The following is a 16483-nucleotide window of genomic DNA, read 5'->3' as shown; positions in this document are numbered from 1 at the left end:
GAGGACTGGGGTCGAGAAGGAGGAGGATGATGGTATGTGATTCTTTGAAGCAATCGAAGTCTAAGATTGTCTTGCTCCAAGAAACTAAGCTGGAGTGGGTTGATGCTGCTACAATTCGAAGTGTTTGGGGGGAGGGTCAGGTCAGATGGAAGGCCTTGGCTGCCTTGGGGAGTGCTGGTGGAATTGTGAGCCTTTGGGACCCTACTTTTTGTTCTTTGGTTTCTTGTAGAATTAGTAATTTCTCAATCACTCTGAGACTGAAACTACAAGATGGAAAACTTATTCAAGTCACAAACGTTTATGGTCCTATTGATGCTAACTTTCGGGTGGCTTTTTGGGTGGAATTATCAGATTTGAGAGACCCTCAAAACTGTCCTTGGGTAATTGGGGGTGATTTTAATGCAACTATTTCGGTGGATGAGAAGAATACAGGGGGTAGAAGAACTGGTTCGATGAACATGTTTGCTGACTTCATAAACAGTATGGAATTAATGGATGTCCCCAATTCAGGGTAATAGATTCACTTGGACCAATAACCAATCTGTCCCAACCCTGGTTAGGCTGGACAGATTCTTGGTTTCTTCAAACTGGGATGAATTCTTTCCTGATTTCAGACAGCTTACCCTTCCTAGACCGATGTCCGACCATAGCCCTATTCAGCTTGTTTGTGGTCTCCGTGAGATAGTCAAATCCCCGTTTAAGTTTGAAAATGCTTGGTTTGAGGAGGAAAATCTTATCCCCTTAATCAGCTCTGTGTGGAATGAGTTGCAAGTGGAGGGCTCTAGTTCCTTTCGTTATGGCATCAAAATTAAAGGTTATCAAGGGTAAACTAAAAATTTGGAGTAAGGAGAAGAATATGAAGTGGGTTACTGATAAGAAGGCTTTGTTGAGCACCATTGTAGAGATTGATAGAGCTGAAGAGGTGGGTCCCTTGTCTGAAGATCTGAGACTTAAGAGGTCAATTGCAAAAATCAGATATGATAAGATGGCAGTTGAGGAAGAGAGGAAGTGGAGACAGAGCTAAATCCATTTGGCTTAAAGAGGGGGATAAAAATACAAAGTTCTTTCACAAAATGGCAAATGCTCGTGCTAGGTTCTCTTCAATCAGCAAGCTGGTGTGGGAGGACAGGTGTGGTGAGTCTAGTTCTGAAGTCAAATCTGTAGCTACTTCTTTCTATAAGAACCTTTATAAAGAGAAGTGGGTTCATAGACCTTTTCCCTCCGAGCTCCAATTTAATAAGTTAAATGAAGAGCAGAAAATCTGGTTAGAGAGACCATTCTCAGAAGAGGAAATTAAGGGTGCAGTAAAGAAGCTAGAAAATGATAAATCACCGGGTCCTGATGGGTTCTCTAATCTATTCTATTTAAAATGTTGGGATATTGTGAGGAGTGATCTGATGCAGGTGTTTCAAGCATTTCACACTAATGCCTCCTTTTAGAGAAGTTTGAATGCAACTTTCATCGCTCTTATTCCAAAAATTGAGGGGGCTGTCAATATAGAGGACTTCGGGCCCATTAGTCTCTTGCACAGTTTCTACAAAATCTTGGCTAAGGTTTTGGTTGAAAGAATGAAGTGTGTGTTAGGCAGTGTTATCTCTTGTAACCAAAGTGCTTTTGTCCCGGGTAGACAAATGGTTGACTCTATTCTCATTGCTAATGAACTGTTGGAGTCCAAAATAAGAGAGGGGACCCCAAGTGTTCTGTGTAAACTGGATATTGAAAAAGCTTATGATCATGTTAACTGGCACTGCTTGGATCTGGTTTTAGAGAAAATGAATTTTGGGCAGCTTTTGGAGAAACTGGATCAGAGTTTGTGTTAAGATTCCTAAGTTCTCCATCTTAATTAACGAGCAAACGACAGGGTTTTTTTGATGTTCAAGAGGTTTGATGCAAGGTGACCCTCTCTCTCCCCTACTCTTCATTTGTGTCATGGAAATTTTATCTCTCTTTAGCAAGAAGGCTGCTGAGAATGGGCTTTGGGAGGGCTTCGCAATTGCTCCGGGGAAAGAAAAAGTCAATATTCTTCAATTTGCTGATGACACCTTATGCTTTGTTGATGCTTCTCCTAATCAATTGGAGGTGGTGCTTGGAATTTTGAGTTGGTTTGAGGTGATGTCTAGCCTTAAGGTTAATTTGAGTAAATCTCAGATTATCCCTGTAGGTCTTGTTACAAATCTAGAAGTTTGTGCAGAAGTTATGGCTTGTCAGACTACCCATCTTCCGATCAAGTACTTGGGGCTCCCTCTGGGAGCTAAATATACTTCCTTTCAGATTTGGAATCCAGTGGTTGAAAGAATGTAGAAGAAATTGGCTTTCTGGAAAGCTAAATACCTTTCTTTTGGGGGGAGAGTGATTTTGATTAAGAGTATTCTTTCTAATTTACCTACTTATTACCTCTCTCTATTTCCTATTTCTTCCAAAGTGGCTAACAGAGTGGAGCAATTACAAAAAAACTTTCTTTGGAGAGGTTGGGAGGAGGAGAAGGAGGTTCATGTTGTAAACTAGGATCAAGTGTGTCTTCCTAAAGAAGTTGGAGGGTTAGGAATAAGAAAATTGAAGAAATTCAATTCTGCCCTCCTATGTAAATGGCTTTGGAGATCTGCAAATGAAAGAAACGCTTGGTGGAGAAAGCTGATTATGGACTAATATGGAGTGGACTGGGGTGATTGGAGATCCAATTCTCCTATTTCAAAAGGAATAAGTTCCATTTGGACAGGTATAATGAACAACACTAGTTTATTTGAGGAAGAATTCGGTTACAACTTGGGAAATGGGGAAAGAATCAAATTTTGGAAAGACTCTTGGTGTTCTGAAGTGTGTCTGAAAGATGCCTTTCCTCTCTTGTATCAAATTTCTGTAAATCAGGATTCCTCGGTGGCTGAGAATTTCAATGTGGATGGTAACTCTTTCAGTTGGAACCTAACTTGTAGGAGGCGCCTCTTTGACTGGGAAATTGAGGAGTATGCAATTCTGTTGGGCCTGCTCCAGAACTAGAGGATTGACCCAAACATGGAGGATGCTTGGAGATGGAAATGGGAAGCTGATGGCATGTTTTCTGTTAATTCTATGTTCAGTAAGTTGATAAGTTCAGGTCAGGAAAACTCTGGCAAGGCAGATTTGGAGCTCATTCAGTCCTTCTAAAGTGAAGTTTTTGCTCTGGACAATGGCTTTAAATAAATGTCTATCCAAAGTTAATCTAGTGAAGTGTGGCATTCAGATTTCGGATATGTCATGTGGCTTATGTGGTAGGGTAGTAGAAACTACTGAACATCTGGCCTTACATTGCCCAGTCTCGAATTATATTTGGAAGCATTTTCTCCAAGCTTTGGAAATCAGCTGGGTAATGCCAATTTCTGTGAAGGATCTGCTGTTGTGTTGGCAGATTGAGGGTCTCAGCAAGAAAGTTATCTTGGTTTGGAAGACTATCCCGGCTATTGTGCTTTGGACTATTTGGATTGAAAGAAATAACAGAATTTTTCAGGGCAAAGCTAAATCTTCAGAGGAAATGGTGCAGATAGCTGTGGGTAAACTTCTGTCCTGGGTGTCGGCATCGGAGTTGTTTAAAAATCAGAATTTGAGTATGTTGTTTAGATCTCAGAACTGGTTGTATCTGTAATTTGTAGTGGCTCTAGGCAGCCTCTAATGACCTAGGCTCCTTTGTACTGGTTCTTAATTTAATAAATTACCTTACCTTTTCAAAAAAAAAAAAAAAAGTAGAGGTTGGTAGGAGGCTGGGCTTCTTAGGAGGTGAAGAGGTTTTGCAAGGAAAATACTGATAAAAAAATGGCAAGGAAAATTTTCTTGGAGTCAGATGAGAGTTAGAGAAAGGTAAAGCTACTACTAAACTCCAATGAGGAAATTAGAGAATATTAATGGGGTGGTTGAAGGTGTAATGGTTGTTTGATTGATTAACTTGAACCAGAAGGCTTTTGGGGATTGAGATGCAGCTCTTGTTGGAACATTGGTTGTTTTTCACATTTTTCCTGTTCAGTGGGGAGAGTAGTGACTGTTAATAGGTGCCTAAATTGGGTGTTTACTGGGATCTCTTGATTCTGTTTACCTTGGTGATTATCTCAGCTGTATTTTGTTCTTTTTTGTACTTCTAATAAAATTTTTTATTTAGTATCAAGAAAAAATGAAGGTGGTAGTACACAGTGCAAAACTCAACACAGAACGACCCATAAAGTGACCATATATTGTAAAGAATACTTTCTACTTAAGTAGGCACATTCTCTGAAAAACACAACAATAAAGAAGAACAACCTCCAAATCTTCTGGACAATATCCTTCTCAGGGTCCTTGCTGCTTGCCCATCTCTCCTTCCACTTCTGCAGATTCTGAACAATACTGCAACAAGAGGTTTAAGAGATTACGACCATGCACACTAAAATGAACCTTTTTCAATAATGAACAGTAAAAAACTGTTATTGATTTGAATAGGAAAATCCCTACTATCCACAATCATAGGTAGTAGCATACAAAGAAAACAGCATATAGCTGATCACCCCTATTTTCTCACAAGTTGCTCATTATAATTCTCCTCCCAGTCCCAGATTACCACACACAAGATGATCCCTTGTAAACACTAAATAAAATCTTTAAGTAATAGCAGTATCTTAACTTAATATTACATACTCATTGTGATACTTTTGCAACTCTGAGTAGTAAGCTTTCTTGTTAGTCTTGAAATTTTGTTCCTGGCAAAGAATAGCATCTGGGTGAAGATCACCAGAACACAGTGAGGACCCCCTGCAATAACATGTTCAAAAAAACAAAGCACATCAAAATATGGTACTCCACATAATTCAGATATCAGTGAAAGGTTTATATCCATTTTAGTTATTAGAGGTGCAAGATGGTTACCCGACTTGATTTTACACTGCAATCTGAGCCTGCCCAAGTTGCACACTTCATAATTATCTCTTAAGTTCTAAACAAGTAAATTGCAAGTTGGCATGAAAAATTTTGTTTTTACATTTGGGCACAAAAAATACACTGATATTAACACCCCAACCAACCACCCATAGACCTGTCACTGTCAGGAGACCTTAGAGAAGATTCATACAGTGCATGGAGTATTGTCCTTTTTAGGAGAAGCAGAAGCAAAATAAACAAGAAGCAATAGTAATAGAACAAAGAGATACAATTGTTCCATCATCAATTCATCCAACTCATGTTCTTGGTCATTCTATTTTTTGACGAATGATAATAAATTTAGTAATTCAGAAGCAAATTTAGAGTGAGTTCATACAACATCCCAGCGAGAGGCGCGAGCTGCAGCCCCTCCTTGAAGTTCTTCGTCATTCTATTGTATTACTTGATATGCCTTTCCACTGTTACTTTTAGGGCTGTCAATGGACTCTGAAAGTCTGATACCCAATTCAACACCGAATTCGATTATCTTGGATTTGGATGTTAAAACTTGCATCTGATTAATAATCAACTCAATGCGGATTTAACCCCATTCGGTCCAATTAAAAAATTATTATTTTATGTTTATATGTAGGATAATAATGTGTGTATATCATCATCATCATCCATGCCTTATCCCAACTATATGGAGTTGGTTGGCTACATGAATCCTGTTTCACCAATCCGATCTATTTAAAACCATATGGTCCATATCCACAGTTAAATTATTAGTGTTAAATCACTTCTTACTACTTCTACCCATGTCCTTTTTGGTCTACCCCTAGTTCTTCTAACCCCTTCCACTTGTAACAAATCACTTCTTCTAAGTTCTAACTGGAGCTGTTGGTGCTCTTCTATGCACATGACCAAACCATCTTAGCCTACTCTCTCATTTTATCACTTATTGGAGCTACTCCTAGGTTTCTACAGATGGCTTCATTCCTGATCCTATCCTTTCTAGTTTTTCCACTCATCCATCTTAGCATTCGCATTTCTGCCACAACCATTTTCTGAATATGTTGTTTCTTGACTGCCCAACACTCAGCTCCATACAACATAGCTGGCCTTACAACTGTTTTATAGAATTTTCTTTTTAATCTAAATGGTATTCTCCTATCACACAAAAGTCCAGACACACCGTCCATTTTGCCCAACCCACTCTAATTCTCTAGGTGGCATCCTCCTCATCCTCTCCCTTGTTACAAATTATTGAACCAAGGTACCAGAAATGGTCACATTGAGTTATCTCTTGGTTTCCAATCACAAGTGTATCCCGATTTACACTCCTGTTATTACTAAATTTACATGCCATATATAGATATACTCTGTATATAGATATTATAAAGTTTATAATTGATAATTTTGATATTTTGCATTATATACATTTATTATTCATGTATAGTTAAAAGTTATTAGTTTATTATTTTTCTTGTCACTTTAAGCATAATAAGTTGGATGCAGATTAACTATGAATCCTATTAGAGTCCGGCATATCAGATTTGGGGTTGGATTTGGATCCAAAGGTTTAATAATCAGATCGGATGTGATGTATTTGATCCAATCTAAACCTGATCCAACTACAGCCAAATTCACTTTTTCGGCACTTCTACATACTTCTTCATGCCACAATCAATAGCAATGCCGCATCTTTAGCTCATCTTCCTTCTTTCTACCAAAGAAAGGAGATAAAATTTTGTTGGATGAAATATATGGAAGCATTTACTCCTTTCATAGAAGACATCACTAGAAATTGACAATTTGTAGCAAGATCATCATCAGCAACAATCCTATTGTCCCTGGATTCATCAAGTTGAACTTTAATGGGTGCAGCTTAGGAATCCAGGTTCTTCAGGCATAGGCAGAGTGTTTAGGAGTTGTGGTGGAAACATACTTGAACTTGGTTTGTTCTCCAGACCCATTAGCTTTGGTAATTTAACAGGAAGAATCATTCGCAGATCCACAAGCATTGAGACAAGCTATATCTCTAAATTATAAACATTTAGTGGTGGAAGGGGAATCTTACACTTATAGGCTATCTCAGAAAGAATGGTACAGGTTCTTTTTTTTCTTGAAGAATAAAGAGAAAATTTTATTAAAATAAAAAAGGGAAACGTTACAATTATAGGCTATCTCAGAAAGAATGGTACAGGTTCTTTTTTTTCTTGAAGAATAAAGAGAAAATTTTATTAAAATAAAAAAGGGAAACGTTACAATTATAGGCTATCTCAGAAAGAATGGTACAGGTTCTTTTTTTTCTTGAAGAATAAAGAGAAAATTTTATTAAAATAAAAAAGGGAAACGTTACAATACTAATGGTTGTCAAGATGACACACCCATATAACTAGACAAAATGGAAAAGATCAACAATACAAGCTTGCAATACAAGGACACTCCAAAAGCTTTCCAACAACTTGCTCAAATTCTAGAAGAACTGAAACCCAGTCCAAATTTTCTCCCCATATCTCGATCTTCAACCTCATATCACAGTTCTCCAATTTCGCATCCTGTAACAGAAGCACCTCTAGTTTGTGAATTCTAATCAGATTTTAACCAATGCCCTTCTTCTTCCTTTCCTCAGTCCTCTTATAATCCAACTTAATGGCCTCATCCTCATCCTCCCTACCCCCTTACTCCTGCCCTGTCTCACAACTTCACACCCTCAAACCTCTTCTCAACCTTCTTCACCCCAGCCCTTATCCTTCTCCAATTCTTTTCTTCTTTTTTTCTCTTCTCTTTTCTTCTTTACAAATTGTTCAAAAGCAATCCTCACAAATCCTTCCCCACCCCAGAAGAACAATCCAAAAGATTTTCCAACCATAACCTCAATTTCCACCAGTTTATTCCACTTCCCCATTATGCATCACTTCTACACTGTCTTGAACCTCCTTCCCCCTTTCCTCTAATTCTTTCCCACACTCCTCCTCTTCCCCTATCTCCTCTACTTCTCTTGCACCTCCCTCCTCCCCCTTCTTTTCCCAAGAAAGCCATTAACAACTTTCTTCTCCTGTTATAAACCCTACCCCCTTCCTTCCCATCTGCCTCTTTCTCTTCCCCCCTCCTCCCCTCTCCTCTTCTTCTCCTTCCCTTACCTCCCCTCCTCCTCTTCTCTTCTTAACTCAGCTAATGTGTCAGAAATGAGAAATAATTGGAGTTACCTCATCAATACAGGACCCACTGACTGTCACTTTTTTCTTAAAATGACTTCTTTTTCGTTCTCGACTGTTCCTTCCTCCTTCCCCTCTGTTTTGATCTCAAAAAGTCTTGGAGACCGACCTTCTTCCTGAGTTTGGCATGCCTGCATCGTCGTTGTACACACTTCCAACACCAGGCCATCCTCCTTTAAGCTTTCCTGCTCCTATCCTTGTTAGTCCCGCCCCACCATACTCTTCCCTTTGCTATTTCCTAGATCGGGGTGCAATTCCTCATGATCCTCTCAGTTCATCTTCCCACACTCAGCACCAATGAGACCTTTTATGCTTCAAACCTTGTCACCACCCAGACCCAGTCTTTCTTCAACTCCTTTGTAATCCTCAATCTCCCTCTATTTTCCTATTTCCAAATTTACCCCTACTTTTTGTAACCCTTAACCCCATCGAACTATTTTCTTTTCTAATATACCTTCATCTTCCTTTCTCATTGTGGGCCCCATTCCATTTATTCAACTGACCACCATCTCCTATGCTCCAACTCTCTTGTCTCCTCGTATACCCCTTCCCCCCATCCATCACCCTTTCCTCCCACCCCACCCCCAATTTCTGCTTTTGCCCTTTCAAATCTCAACCTCCACCTGTTCTTGACTTTTCATCATCCCTGCTTCTGTAACAGTCCTCTGCCTCTCTCAATCATCTCCCATCTGTGTTTCCCCACCTCTTTCCTCGTATTTGCTTGTGCATTTCGCAGGAATGTAGCATCTTCTCCCTCCACAACTAGCCTCAGTTCATATTTCTCCCCTAAAAATAGCAAGTTCAATTTGCTTGGTATACTTGAAATATCCTCCACCTCTACCAATAGTCTCGCCAAGTCCGATTTATCCCAGGATCTATTCCTGCCGTCGAACTTCAGCAACTTGCCATGATGATCTCTGATGCCTCAAAGGTAAGAATACTCTATCCATGCAGTGGGATTCCAACCAATGTTTTGAAAATTGTAATCTATCGTAAATTGTAGAGAGTTGAATTGAACCAAATCGTGAATCATATCATAAATCATAAGATTATTTCTATTTTTTATTAACTTGTCAAAAAACGAATTATAGATATATTAAAAAGCTAAATATATATATATATAGGAACCCTATTTTAATCTATGTATACCATATATGTACCTAAGATAATAGAATTTAAAAAAAAAAAGTCCCCCTTAGCAAAACTAAATATAAACAAAAACATAACAAAGTAGAGAACTAATTCTTAATTAAATTTATTTGAATTGTAGTGAATCATAAGATTTATGAATCAAATTCTAGTATTCAAACAAAAAACGTAAGGTTTTTGCAGAATAGGATTCAGACATAAGATTTGAATCGAAACCCTTGGGATTCGTGATTCAAATCGTGAATCATATAGTAAATTGAAAGATTTTGACAACAATAATTCCAAAAACATCAACCCACACTGCCCTTTTTCTTCTCTGTTCTGTTAATGTGCTTGCCATCAGGTACCACTAGCCAAGTCGAAGGTCAAACTCCCTTTCCATCCTTGATTCTAAGTCCAGGATCTTCTCCGCCATTTCCTTGTTGTGGAACATAAACAAGAATAGTCTGTCGTTTACCCTTCTCATTCCCAATACCCTCTCTTTTCCCCCATTCAAGGGTTGCCCACAGCCCCACGTTTCAATCTTCTCCACTTCCAAGTCAAATCCAAAAATAGTACAATTTTGGAATTGTTTTCTACTCTTTTTGGTGGCAGGTGGTCCCCAAAGCTTATTCAAGACTTCTATAACCAACCAAGAAAGGAGGAAAGATTGCATGGAAGGGCACTAAAGCCATCATCATCCTTTGGTCTCTGGTCTCTTTGGGAAGAATGGAAAGCAAGAATATTCAATATGAAGAAGCTACCTAGAAAAAGAAAGTTATTGAGAACATATCAATAAAAGTGGTGTATTGGATCAAGACACTAAAGATCTTTGAACCCTTTCCCAAGGGAGCTACTCTTTGTAGATGGTGGATTGTAGCCCACTCTACAAGCTCAAGGCCCAATATCATTGTCAAATGGATCCCACCAGCTATGAATCAAGCTAAACTTGACTTTGACAGATGTATCTAGGGAAATTGGGCAATTCAGGCATAGGATGTGTGCTCAAAGATAGCTGTGAAACAATTCCAGCACTTTTTTCAGGGCCTATAGTGATTGGTTATTCTAATATGACCAAATTGCTAGCTGTGGTGCAGGGATTTAGAATGAGTAAAATGATGAATATAAGGAATCTAATAGTGGAAGTAGACAGCAAGACTACAATGTCATAACCAATTAATGGTGTTTGTAAAAGTATAAGCAAGTTAGGTAATAGGGACTAGGCTTAACATGAAGATATCCCAATCTGTACCCTGGTTCACAATTTCCCTGAAACAGAGCATGATCTTCCCCTAAGAGGCAAAATATAAACCCTTGGAACCAAAAAAAAAATCCAAATGTCTCTCGATATTTCCCCAATATTTCAAAAACTTTGGGCATACCAGTCAAATTTTCTATTAAATACAATATTCCAAGTTCAGATGAAACGTTAAGGCTGACAGGATTCCCTACCTTCCCCTTCCTTTCTCTACCTTTTCTTTCAAATCAAACACAGCCAAGGAAATTTCATCAATTTTGCCAAAATCAATAGGCAACAATTATGAGGCATAGAAAACACCCAAAGCACGTTTTTTGCATAAATTAAAGAAAAATTTACTTGGAATTGTTGATTATGGACCTTTGGATCAGCAATGCTTACTGGGCTTTCTAGACTGCAGAACTTTTTAAAAAAATAGTTAAATAATCAAGTATTTATAAGTATACCTGCCATATAATAAATTAGATTTTCTAATCAATGCCAATTCTATTGTTTTTTGTAGATAGTGTTTTTCTAAACATTTTGAGTGTGTAATTATACACCTCTTTCAACATTTCCTGAAATTTCATATATAAATTTTGTGTTTCTTCTAATATTTTAATTTTTCCAAATCTTTTCAGATTTTTCATATTCTTGAACAAAATTTATGAAATTTCCCCAAAAGGTATTACACTGGAAGTCATGTCCAAAATTTCAGGACTGTCACTAGTTGTAGATTACAGCTAAAAATGCCTAACATTTAAGAAGAAAAAAATATACAAGTCAAAAAAATACTTGCATGAAACTTCTGTGCCATGAAATAGTATATCAGTCTTTATGATAAACAAACACCACCAAATTAATTGCAGCTTTTTCATAATTAGGAAGTCCTCCACTGTAATAGGACATCGTCATCATCCTATAAGCATCACCATCAAGACTTTTTGATCTTCCTCTTTAATGCACACAACACGATTTAAACCTCTACTTTTCCATCATAATTCTATAAATAAATGACAATAAAAAAACATGAAAAGAGCTCTGTCATTAAGTTTTGGAAATAGATATATCAAAACTTACCACTTAAGGAATGGATTTCCAAAATGAAAGTTTTCCCCCAAGAGTAATGCTTGCACAACTTGTTCAGCATCTGTCCCACTGGGAAGAAACTGAATAAGAAAATCTCTCTCCTTTTCTGATAGAAGTGTCTCCCAAACCTAAAGATATAGATAACATGGGACATCCCTCAAAATATTCCACAAAAATATGCATAGATGCAAATATATTACAGAAGCATAAACATCAACTTATTGTTACCTCATAAGAAAGTACCCCAGTCATGTTTTCCAACCCAAAAATCTCCCAGGGAATAGCAAAAACATCTGCTAAACCCGTGTGACGATGAGGAACAAAATCAGGAAATGGAGACAAGTCCCTCCAAGATATCCCAATCTGTTCCTTTTTGGCAACAGCTCTCTTTTGGATGTTATCCCACTCAAGTGAAATATGAGATCTCATATTCAATACATTAGGTGGTGATTCCAAATTCTTCTTCTTTTTCTCTCTATACTGATCCTGCAAGTTGCAACTTATGACACTGGAAGCATTCAATCGCTTTTTCTGCTGTCCAGCTGCCATGCTGTGGGCAATATTTAAGAGATATTACTGACAGAGTTTCATATAATGGCACGGGATATCTTCCTGGTCAATGTTGAGGAAATTTTTCATCAAATAATGTGCAAACCGGAGACCTTCATTGACAAAGCATATCGTCATTATCTGCTTGGATCTTAACTCAGTAAGTATATTTACATATTATGTATGATTTATAGAATCAAACAGTCACAATGTACTTTAATTTCAGAATCTCAATAAAATGAATAATCTAGGCAAAATAAATACTGTTTTTAATAGATGCTTCAGATATTGAGATGTAATCCAAATATTTGCAACAAAAATGCAATGGAGACAATGGATGTAACTAATTCATAGCACTATAGTATAGAAATGTGATGCACTACACTGATTCAACAAAAGTAGCATAAAAATTTGTATGCAAGAACATGTAGACGAATGCATCTGTATATTGTATGTGTTTGTGTGTGTGTGTATGAACATTCATTCTTTATCTTGGTCAACACTTGACAATTTTAACCATGTTCCAGACCCACTGGATAATAACTCAAGGTTGATCTTTAATTATACAAAGCAATATGCAGATTTACCGTTTAATATTTAAAGTCTGACCTCAGTAACATGGAAATGCACGTTGAGCATATCCCCAACCACTAACCCAATAAATGAGTATAGCAAATAAATATTTTTTCCACGTTGTGGTGTTGTACCTTTAAGACTTCACAAACTTTTAACTCCAACAAACACAACCTTTCTAATACCTGTGGTCTGAGAAAGTTACTTAGAAAACACTTATCCAAAAAAAAAGAAAGTTACTTTGAAAAGGGGAAAAAAAGTGACCACACACCAGTACCCTAAGAAACTGTAGTAGTAAAACAGACTCTTGCCTGAGGATGTCTGACTCCATACCTGTCCGTTCAAGTGAAAGTAAATGAAAATATCTTATGCCACACATTGACCTTTTGACTACAGAGCATAAATTATCTGTTATATAATTTTAGATATTCCACTATGCCTGCATAAGAACTGTACTATATCAAAACTCCATTGTATAATCTAGATGTTGGCATGTTAGTTATTTATTTATTTGAAAGAGGTAAAGTCTGGTTTTCATTAAAGAGAAAATAGAATACCCTGTACAACTAGAGGCCGTAACAGGGAGCATAAATTATATGGCAGATGCAATTTGGCATGTTATTTTCTGCAACCATGATTACTATGAATATAGTACAAAGTGAATATGCCAAGCACCTCAAGACATCAGGCTAGACCAGCTACCAAGTTACATAAAACACTAATATTAAAATATGCAAGCATATCCTTAAACTATGCTAATTTTTGCATGAGATTGAAGTTAGGCAATAACATTACTTTTGATTTCTTACTTCTTTCACATTATTCTCTAATATATGTGTGTAAATCACAAGTCTACAATTTTTCTATTTGATGAGTCCTAATTGCTCGACATGCACCGAATACTGACACCCATATCCATGTCCATTTCAACCATGCCAGCTCTTTATATTCACACCAATGCTAAAAATGTGATTAACTTGCTATTACCCACTAACTTGATTGTAAATTGATTTTCCATGAGTTTTTAGGCTCTAATAGAGATATATGTATCTACTTCAGAGAAAAGTATTATCAGCTTAAAAGGGAAAAATGTGACATCCAAATATGAAGATCCATATTACATTTGTATAAGGCTTAAAAGTCATAGCACTATCTTATTATGATATTGTGAAATATATATAAAAAAAAAAAAGCGTTGGTTCAATTGTTCAAGTTAATAACTCTCATTACATGTGTAAATCTCTCTTACACATATCTCAAAATTAGCAGCGACATTGACCCATAAAACAAATCTTACAGAAAATAAATTTCTGAATTTTCATGGATAAGTTTAAAAAATTACTGTGCTAAAAGAATAAAAGGGAAAAAAGCGAATGCTCTAAAAAGCAGAACGTTTATCAAACCAGTTTCCTGTTAAATATGTTGAACTCAGTTCCAACCATTGTTGGATTAGTCAAATCCATTATATTAATAAAATAACTTTTAGAGTTAGCAGCTTAAGGTTAGTAAATATGGAACTCCTGTGTGGAGTTAGAAATTAAAGGAAGTGATATTCACATAATAAGCACTCCCAGTCCAACAATGGGAATGCGTATGTCTTTGGAATTCAGTATATTTATTATTTTGAATGCTTCCATGCAAGTTTGACATCCAAGCATACTGCACGTTCACATGAATTTCTTTTCTCTCTAATAAAGTAGTAACCCCATTGGCCAACATAAGTATCATGTTTTAAGGACAAGTCCACTAACAAAAGTACAAAACCAATTACGTATAAACATCAATTTAAGTGATAAAGAAAGGCGCAATCTTCTCGCCTTTCACCAATATGGTAATCAATATTCTTTTTCTTTTTCGGGTAAGAAGTAATCAATGTTCAAGTCCCATCAATTGCTAAATTTATGCCATAAAATTAAACAGGAGTTCAAATCTAACAACCGGTTTCGCACTTATTATTAACTTATACGCGGCTCGGGGGAAAAAAGACAAGTTCTAAAATCAATAGAAAGAAAGAGCAAAGTAATCATTAACAAAATTTCCTGCTTCCGAGTTACTTGGAAGTTAGAAATAGTCCAATATTCAGAACTCCACGTTTGAACGAAAAAAAAATAAAATAACAGGGGAACAAAGCAAAACTTGTTCAAATAAGATCTTAACCCCAAATTTTGTACAGAAAAGTGCAAGTCTTATCCATGCATAGATTAAGAGATTAAACAAAGACCACTAAAAGAATAAAGTACTGATGAGGCGTAGGGAAAACAAATAAAATTAAGGAAGCTTTCTGATTACTTACTCGGATTCAAAAAGAAACCCTAGAAATCGAAACGAAATAAATCGATGAAAAGTAGTACCTGCAACATCACCAATGCTTCTCGCAAAAGGAAGAAAAAAAAGGCAATAGAAGAACCGGAGGAAAGGGAGGAGCCACGGTAAAGAAAAACTACAGAGAGTCCATGGATAAATAAATAATGGTGGGCGAAGAGACAGTATTGAGGAAGAAAACTGGTTTTTTTAAGGTCAGAAGGAGAGAAAAAGCTGGTTTCGTTTTATCCGCTTCGCTCGGCAAAGGGTAGAGAGAGCGAAGGAGTAGAGAGAAAAATCAGAGCGTGGTTTCTCGGAACCGTTAATGCTTTTCTGCGGCCCCACTAGTCTCCGTTCCCGCGCTCGGGCGCGGCTTGGCTCGACTAATAAATGGCTCACCCTCGCCCTAGTGGTTCGCTTTGGCCATTGTTCAGTGAGGTGCGACAAGGAGCGCCAGAATAATCAGCACTGACGGCGTAAACCAAGTATTTTCTCGACCGTCACACAATCGACCTACCGTCTCCTACATGTATATGGATTATTGAATCGTTTGGTCCTGGTCCGACTCCCGGGGCCTTATGGTCATAACAATAAGAATAGTAGGGTGTATAGGACAATTATTTGGGGCGATGTATGTTACACTTTTTAACCGGCCTAAACGTCAAGATCGAGGGTTGGGAGTTTGTGATTAACGGAAGAATGGACCCCACTTGGAAGTCCCTATCTAGCAAAATTGGGCATCATCCAGTCACCCGATCTCGTGATCTAGCTTCTTGATTCTGATTCTTCCTCTCGCTCTAATCACTTTTAGAAGAGTAAAGTAGTGGGTTTCTCTGTTAAGAAACCCGAACCAAGGTCAACCCGTCGAGTGTAGCAGGTCAACAGTCAACGCTAAGACCATTATCTGTGACGACTTAGCAGGGCAAGGGCGCAAGGCAGGCTACCTCCACACGTCTTCCTTGTATATATTATAGAGAGAGAATCTAACTGTATTTTGCGCCGAGTCACGGACGGAATACTCAATCTGATAAGTCTGATTTGGATCTTGAACACCGAGCCACCGAGGCTATGTTTCGTTTGATATGAAATAAGAGAAACAGAAAAGTTCAAGAAAGTTCTTAAACTAAACAATTATTTTAAGTAAAATGTATGGTACCCCACCCATCCATTTTGATAAATAACATCTGATTTGATTGGCTACAACGTTTATAATTTTAGTTGACTGGTCAGAAATTTTACAACAAATGTTTAATGGAGATCTTATTGGTTTTTATAGGGAAAATTACCTTGTACTTTTGGGAAGTGACACTCCCCAACTTTCACTTGTAACAATGTAACAATGGCGTATTCTGTGCATCTACACCAAGTCTAAGTCCCTTAATTGGCGTTAAGAACTTAAGATGAGTGGTAAATTTATAAAAATGTCCATTCCTGATTTCAATAGATGAGAAAAATGATATTACAAAATGACAAAAATGTACATGTTTAATGCACAAATAAATGCGTGATGACAAAACATTCTCTTGAAACA

The 16483-nt window shown here is 37.3% G+C and overlaps 1 protein-coding gene across 5 annotated transcripts in view; it reads right to left on the bottom strand.

The window, feature by feature from the left end:
* The window catches only part of LOC104591880 (nuclear factor kappa-B-binding protein), a 30467-nt gene extending 15208 nt beyond the window's left edge, over positions 1-15259 (bottom strand). For 2 of the 5 annotated variants that reach the window (XR_016085752.1, XM_010250966.3), the window contains exons 1-5: positions 15003-15259; positions 11758-12191; positions 11521-11657; positions 4636-4749; positions 4264-4347 (exon numbers count right to left, since the gene is read on the bottom strand). Coding sequence is in view for 4 of the 5 variants with exons in the window: in XM_010250966.3 (XP_010249268.1) it covers positions 4264-4347; positions 4636-4749; positions 11521-11657; positions 11758-12078 (656 nt within the window). In the remaining variant the exon portion in view is untranslated. Of the gene's footprint in view, positions 1-4263; positions 4348-4635; positions 4750-11520; positions 11658-11757; positions 12192-14944 lie in introns of all 5 variants that reach the window. The other 3 variants (XM_010250969.3, XM_010250968.3, XM_088903996.1) reach the window with 3 other exon arrangements.
* Positions 15260-16483: the final 1224 nt, after the last annotated feature.

This window comes from Nelumbo nucifera, chromosome 4 (assembly GCF_055504915.1).
Source record: "Nelumbo nucifera cultivar China Antique chromosome 4, China Antique-T2T, whole genome shotgun sequence".
In the NCBI taxonomy this organism is placed as follows: domain Eukaryota; kingdom Viridiplantae; phylum Streptophyta; class Magnoliopsida; order Proteales; family Nelumbonaceae; genus Nelumbo; species Nelumbo nucifera.
This window is presented reverse-complemented; position numbering and strand designations above follow the sequence as displayed.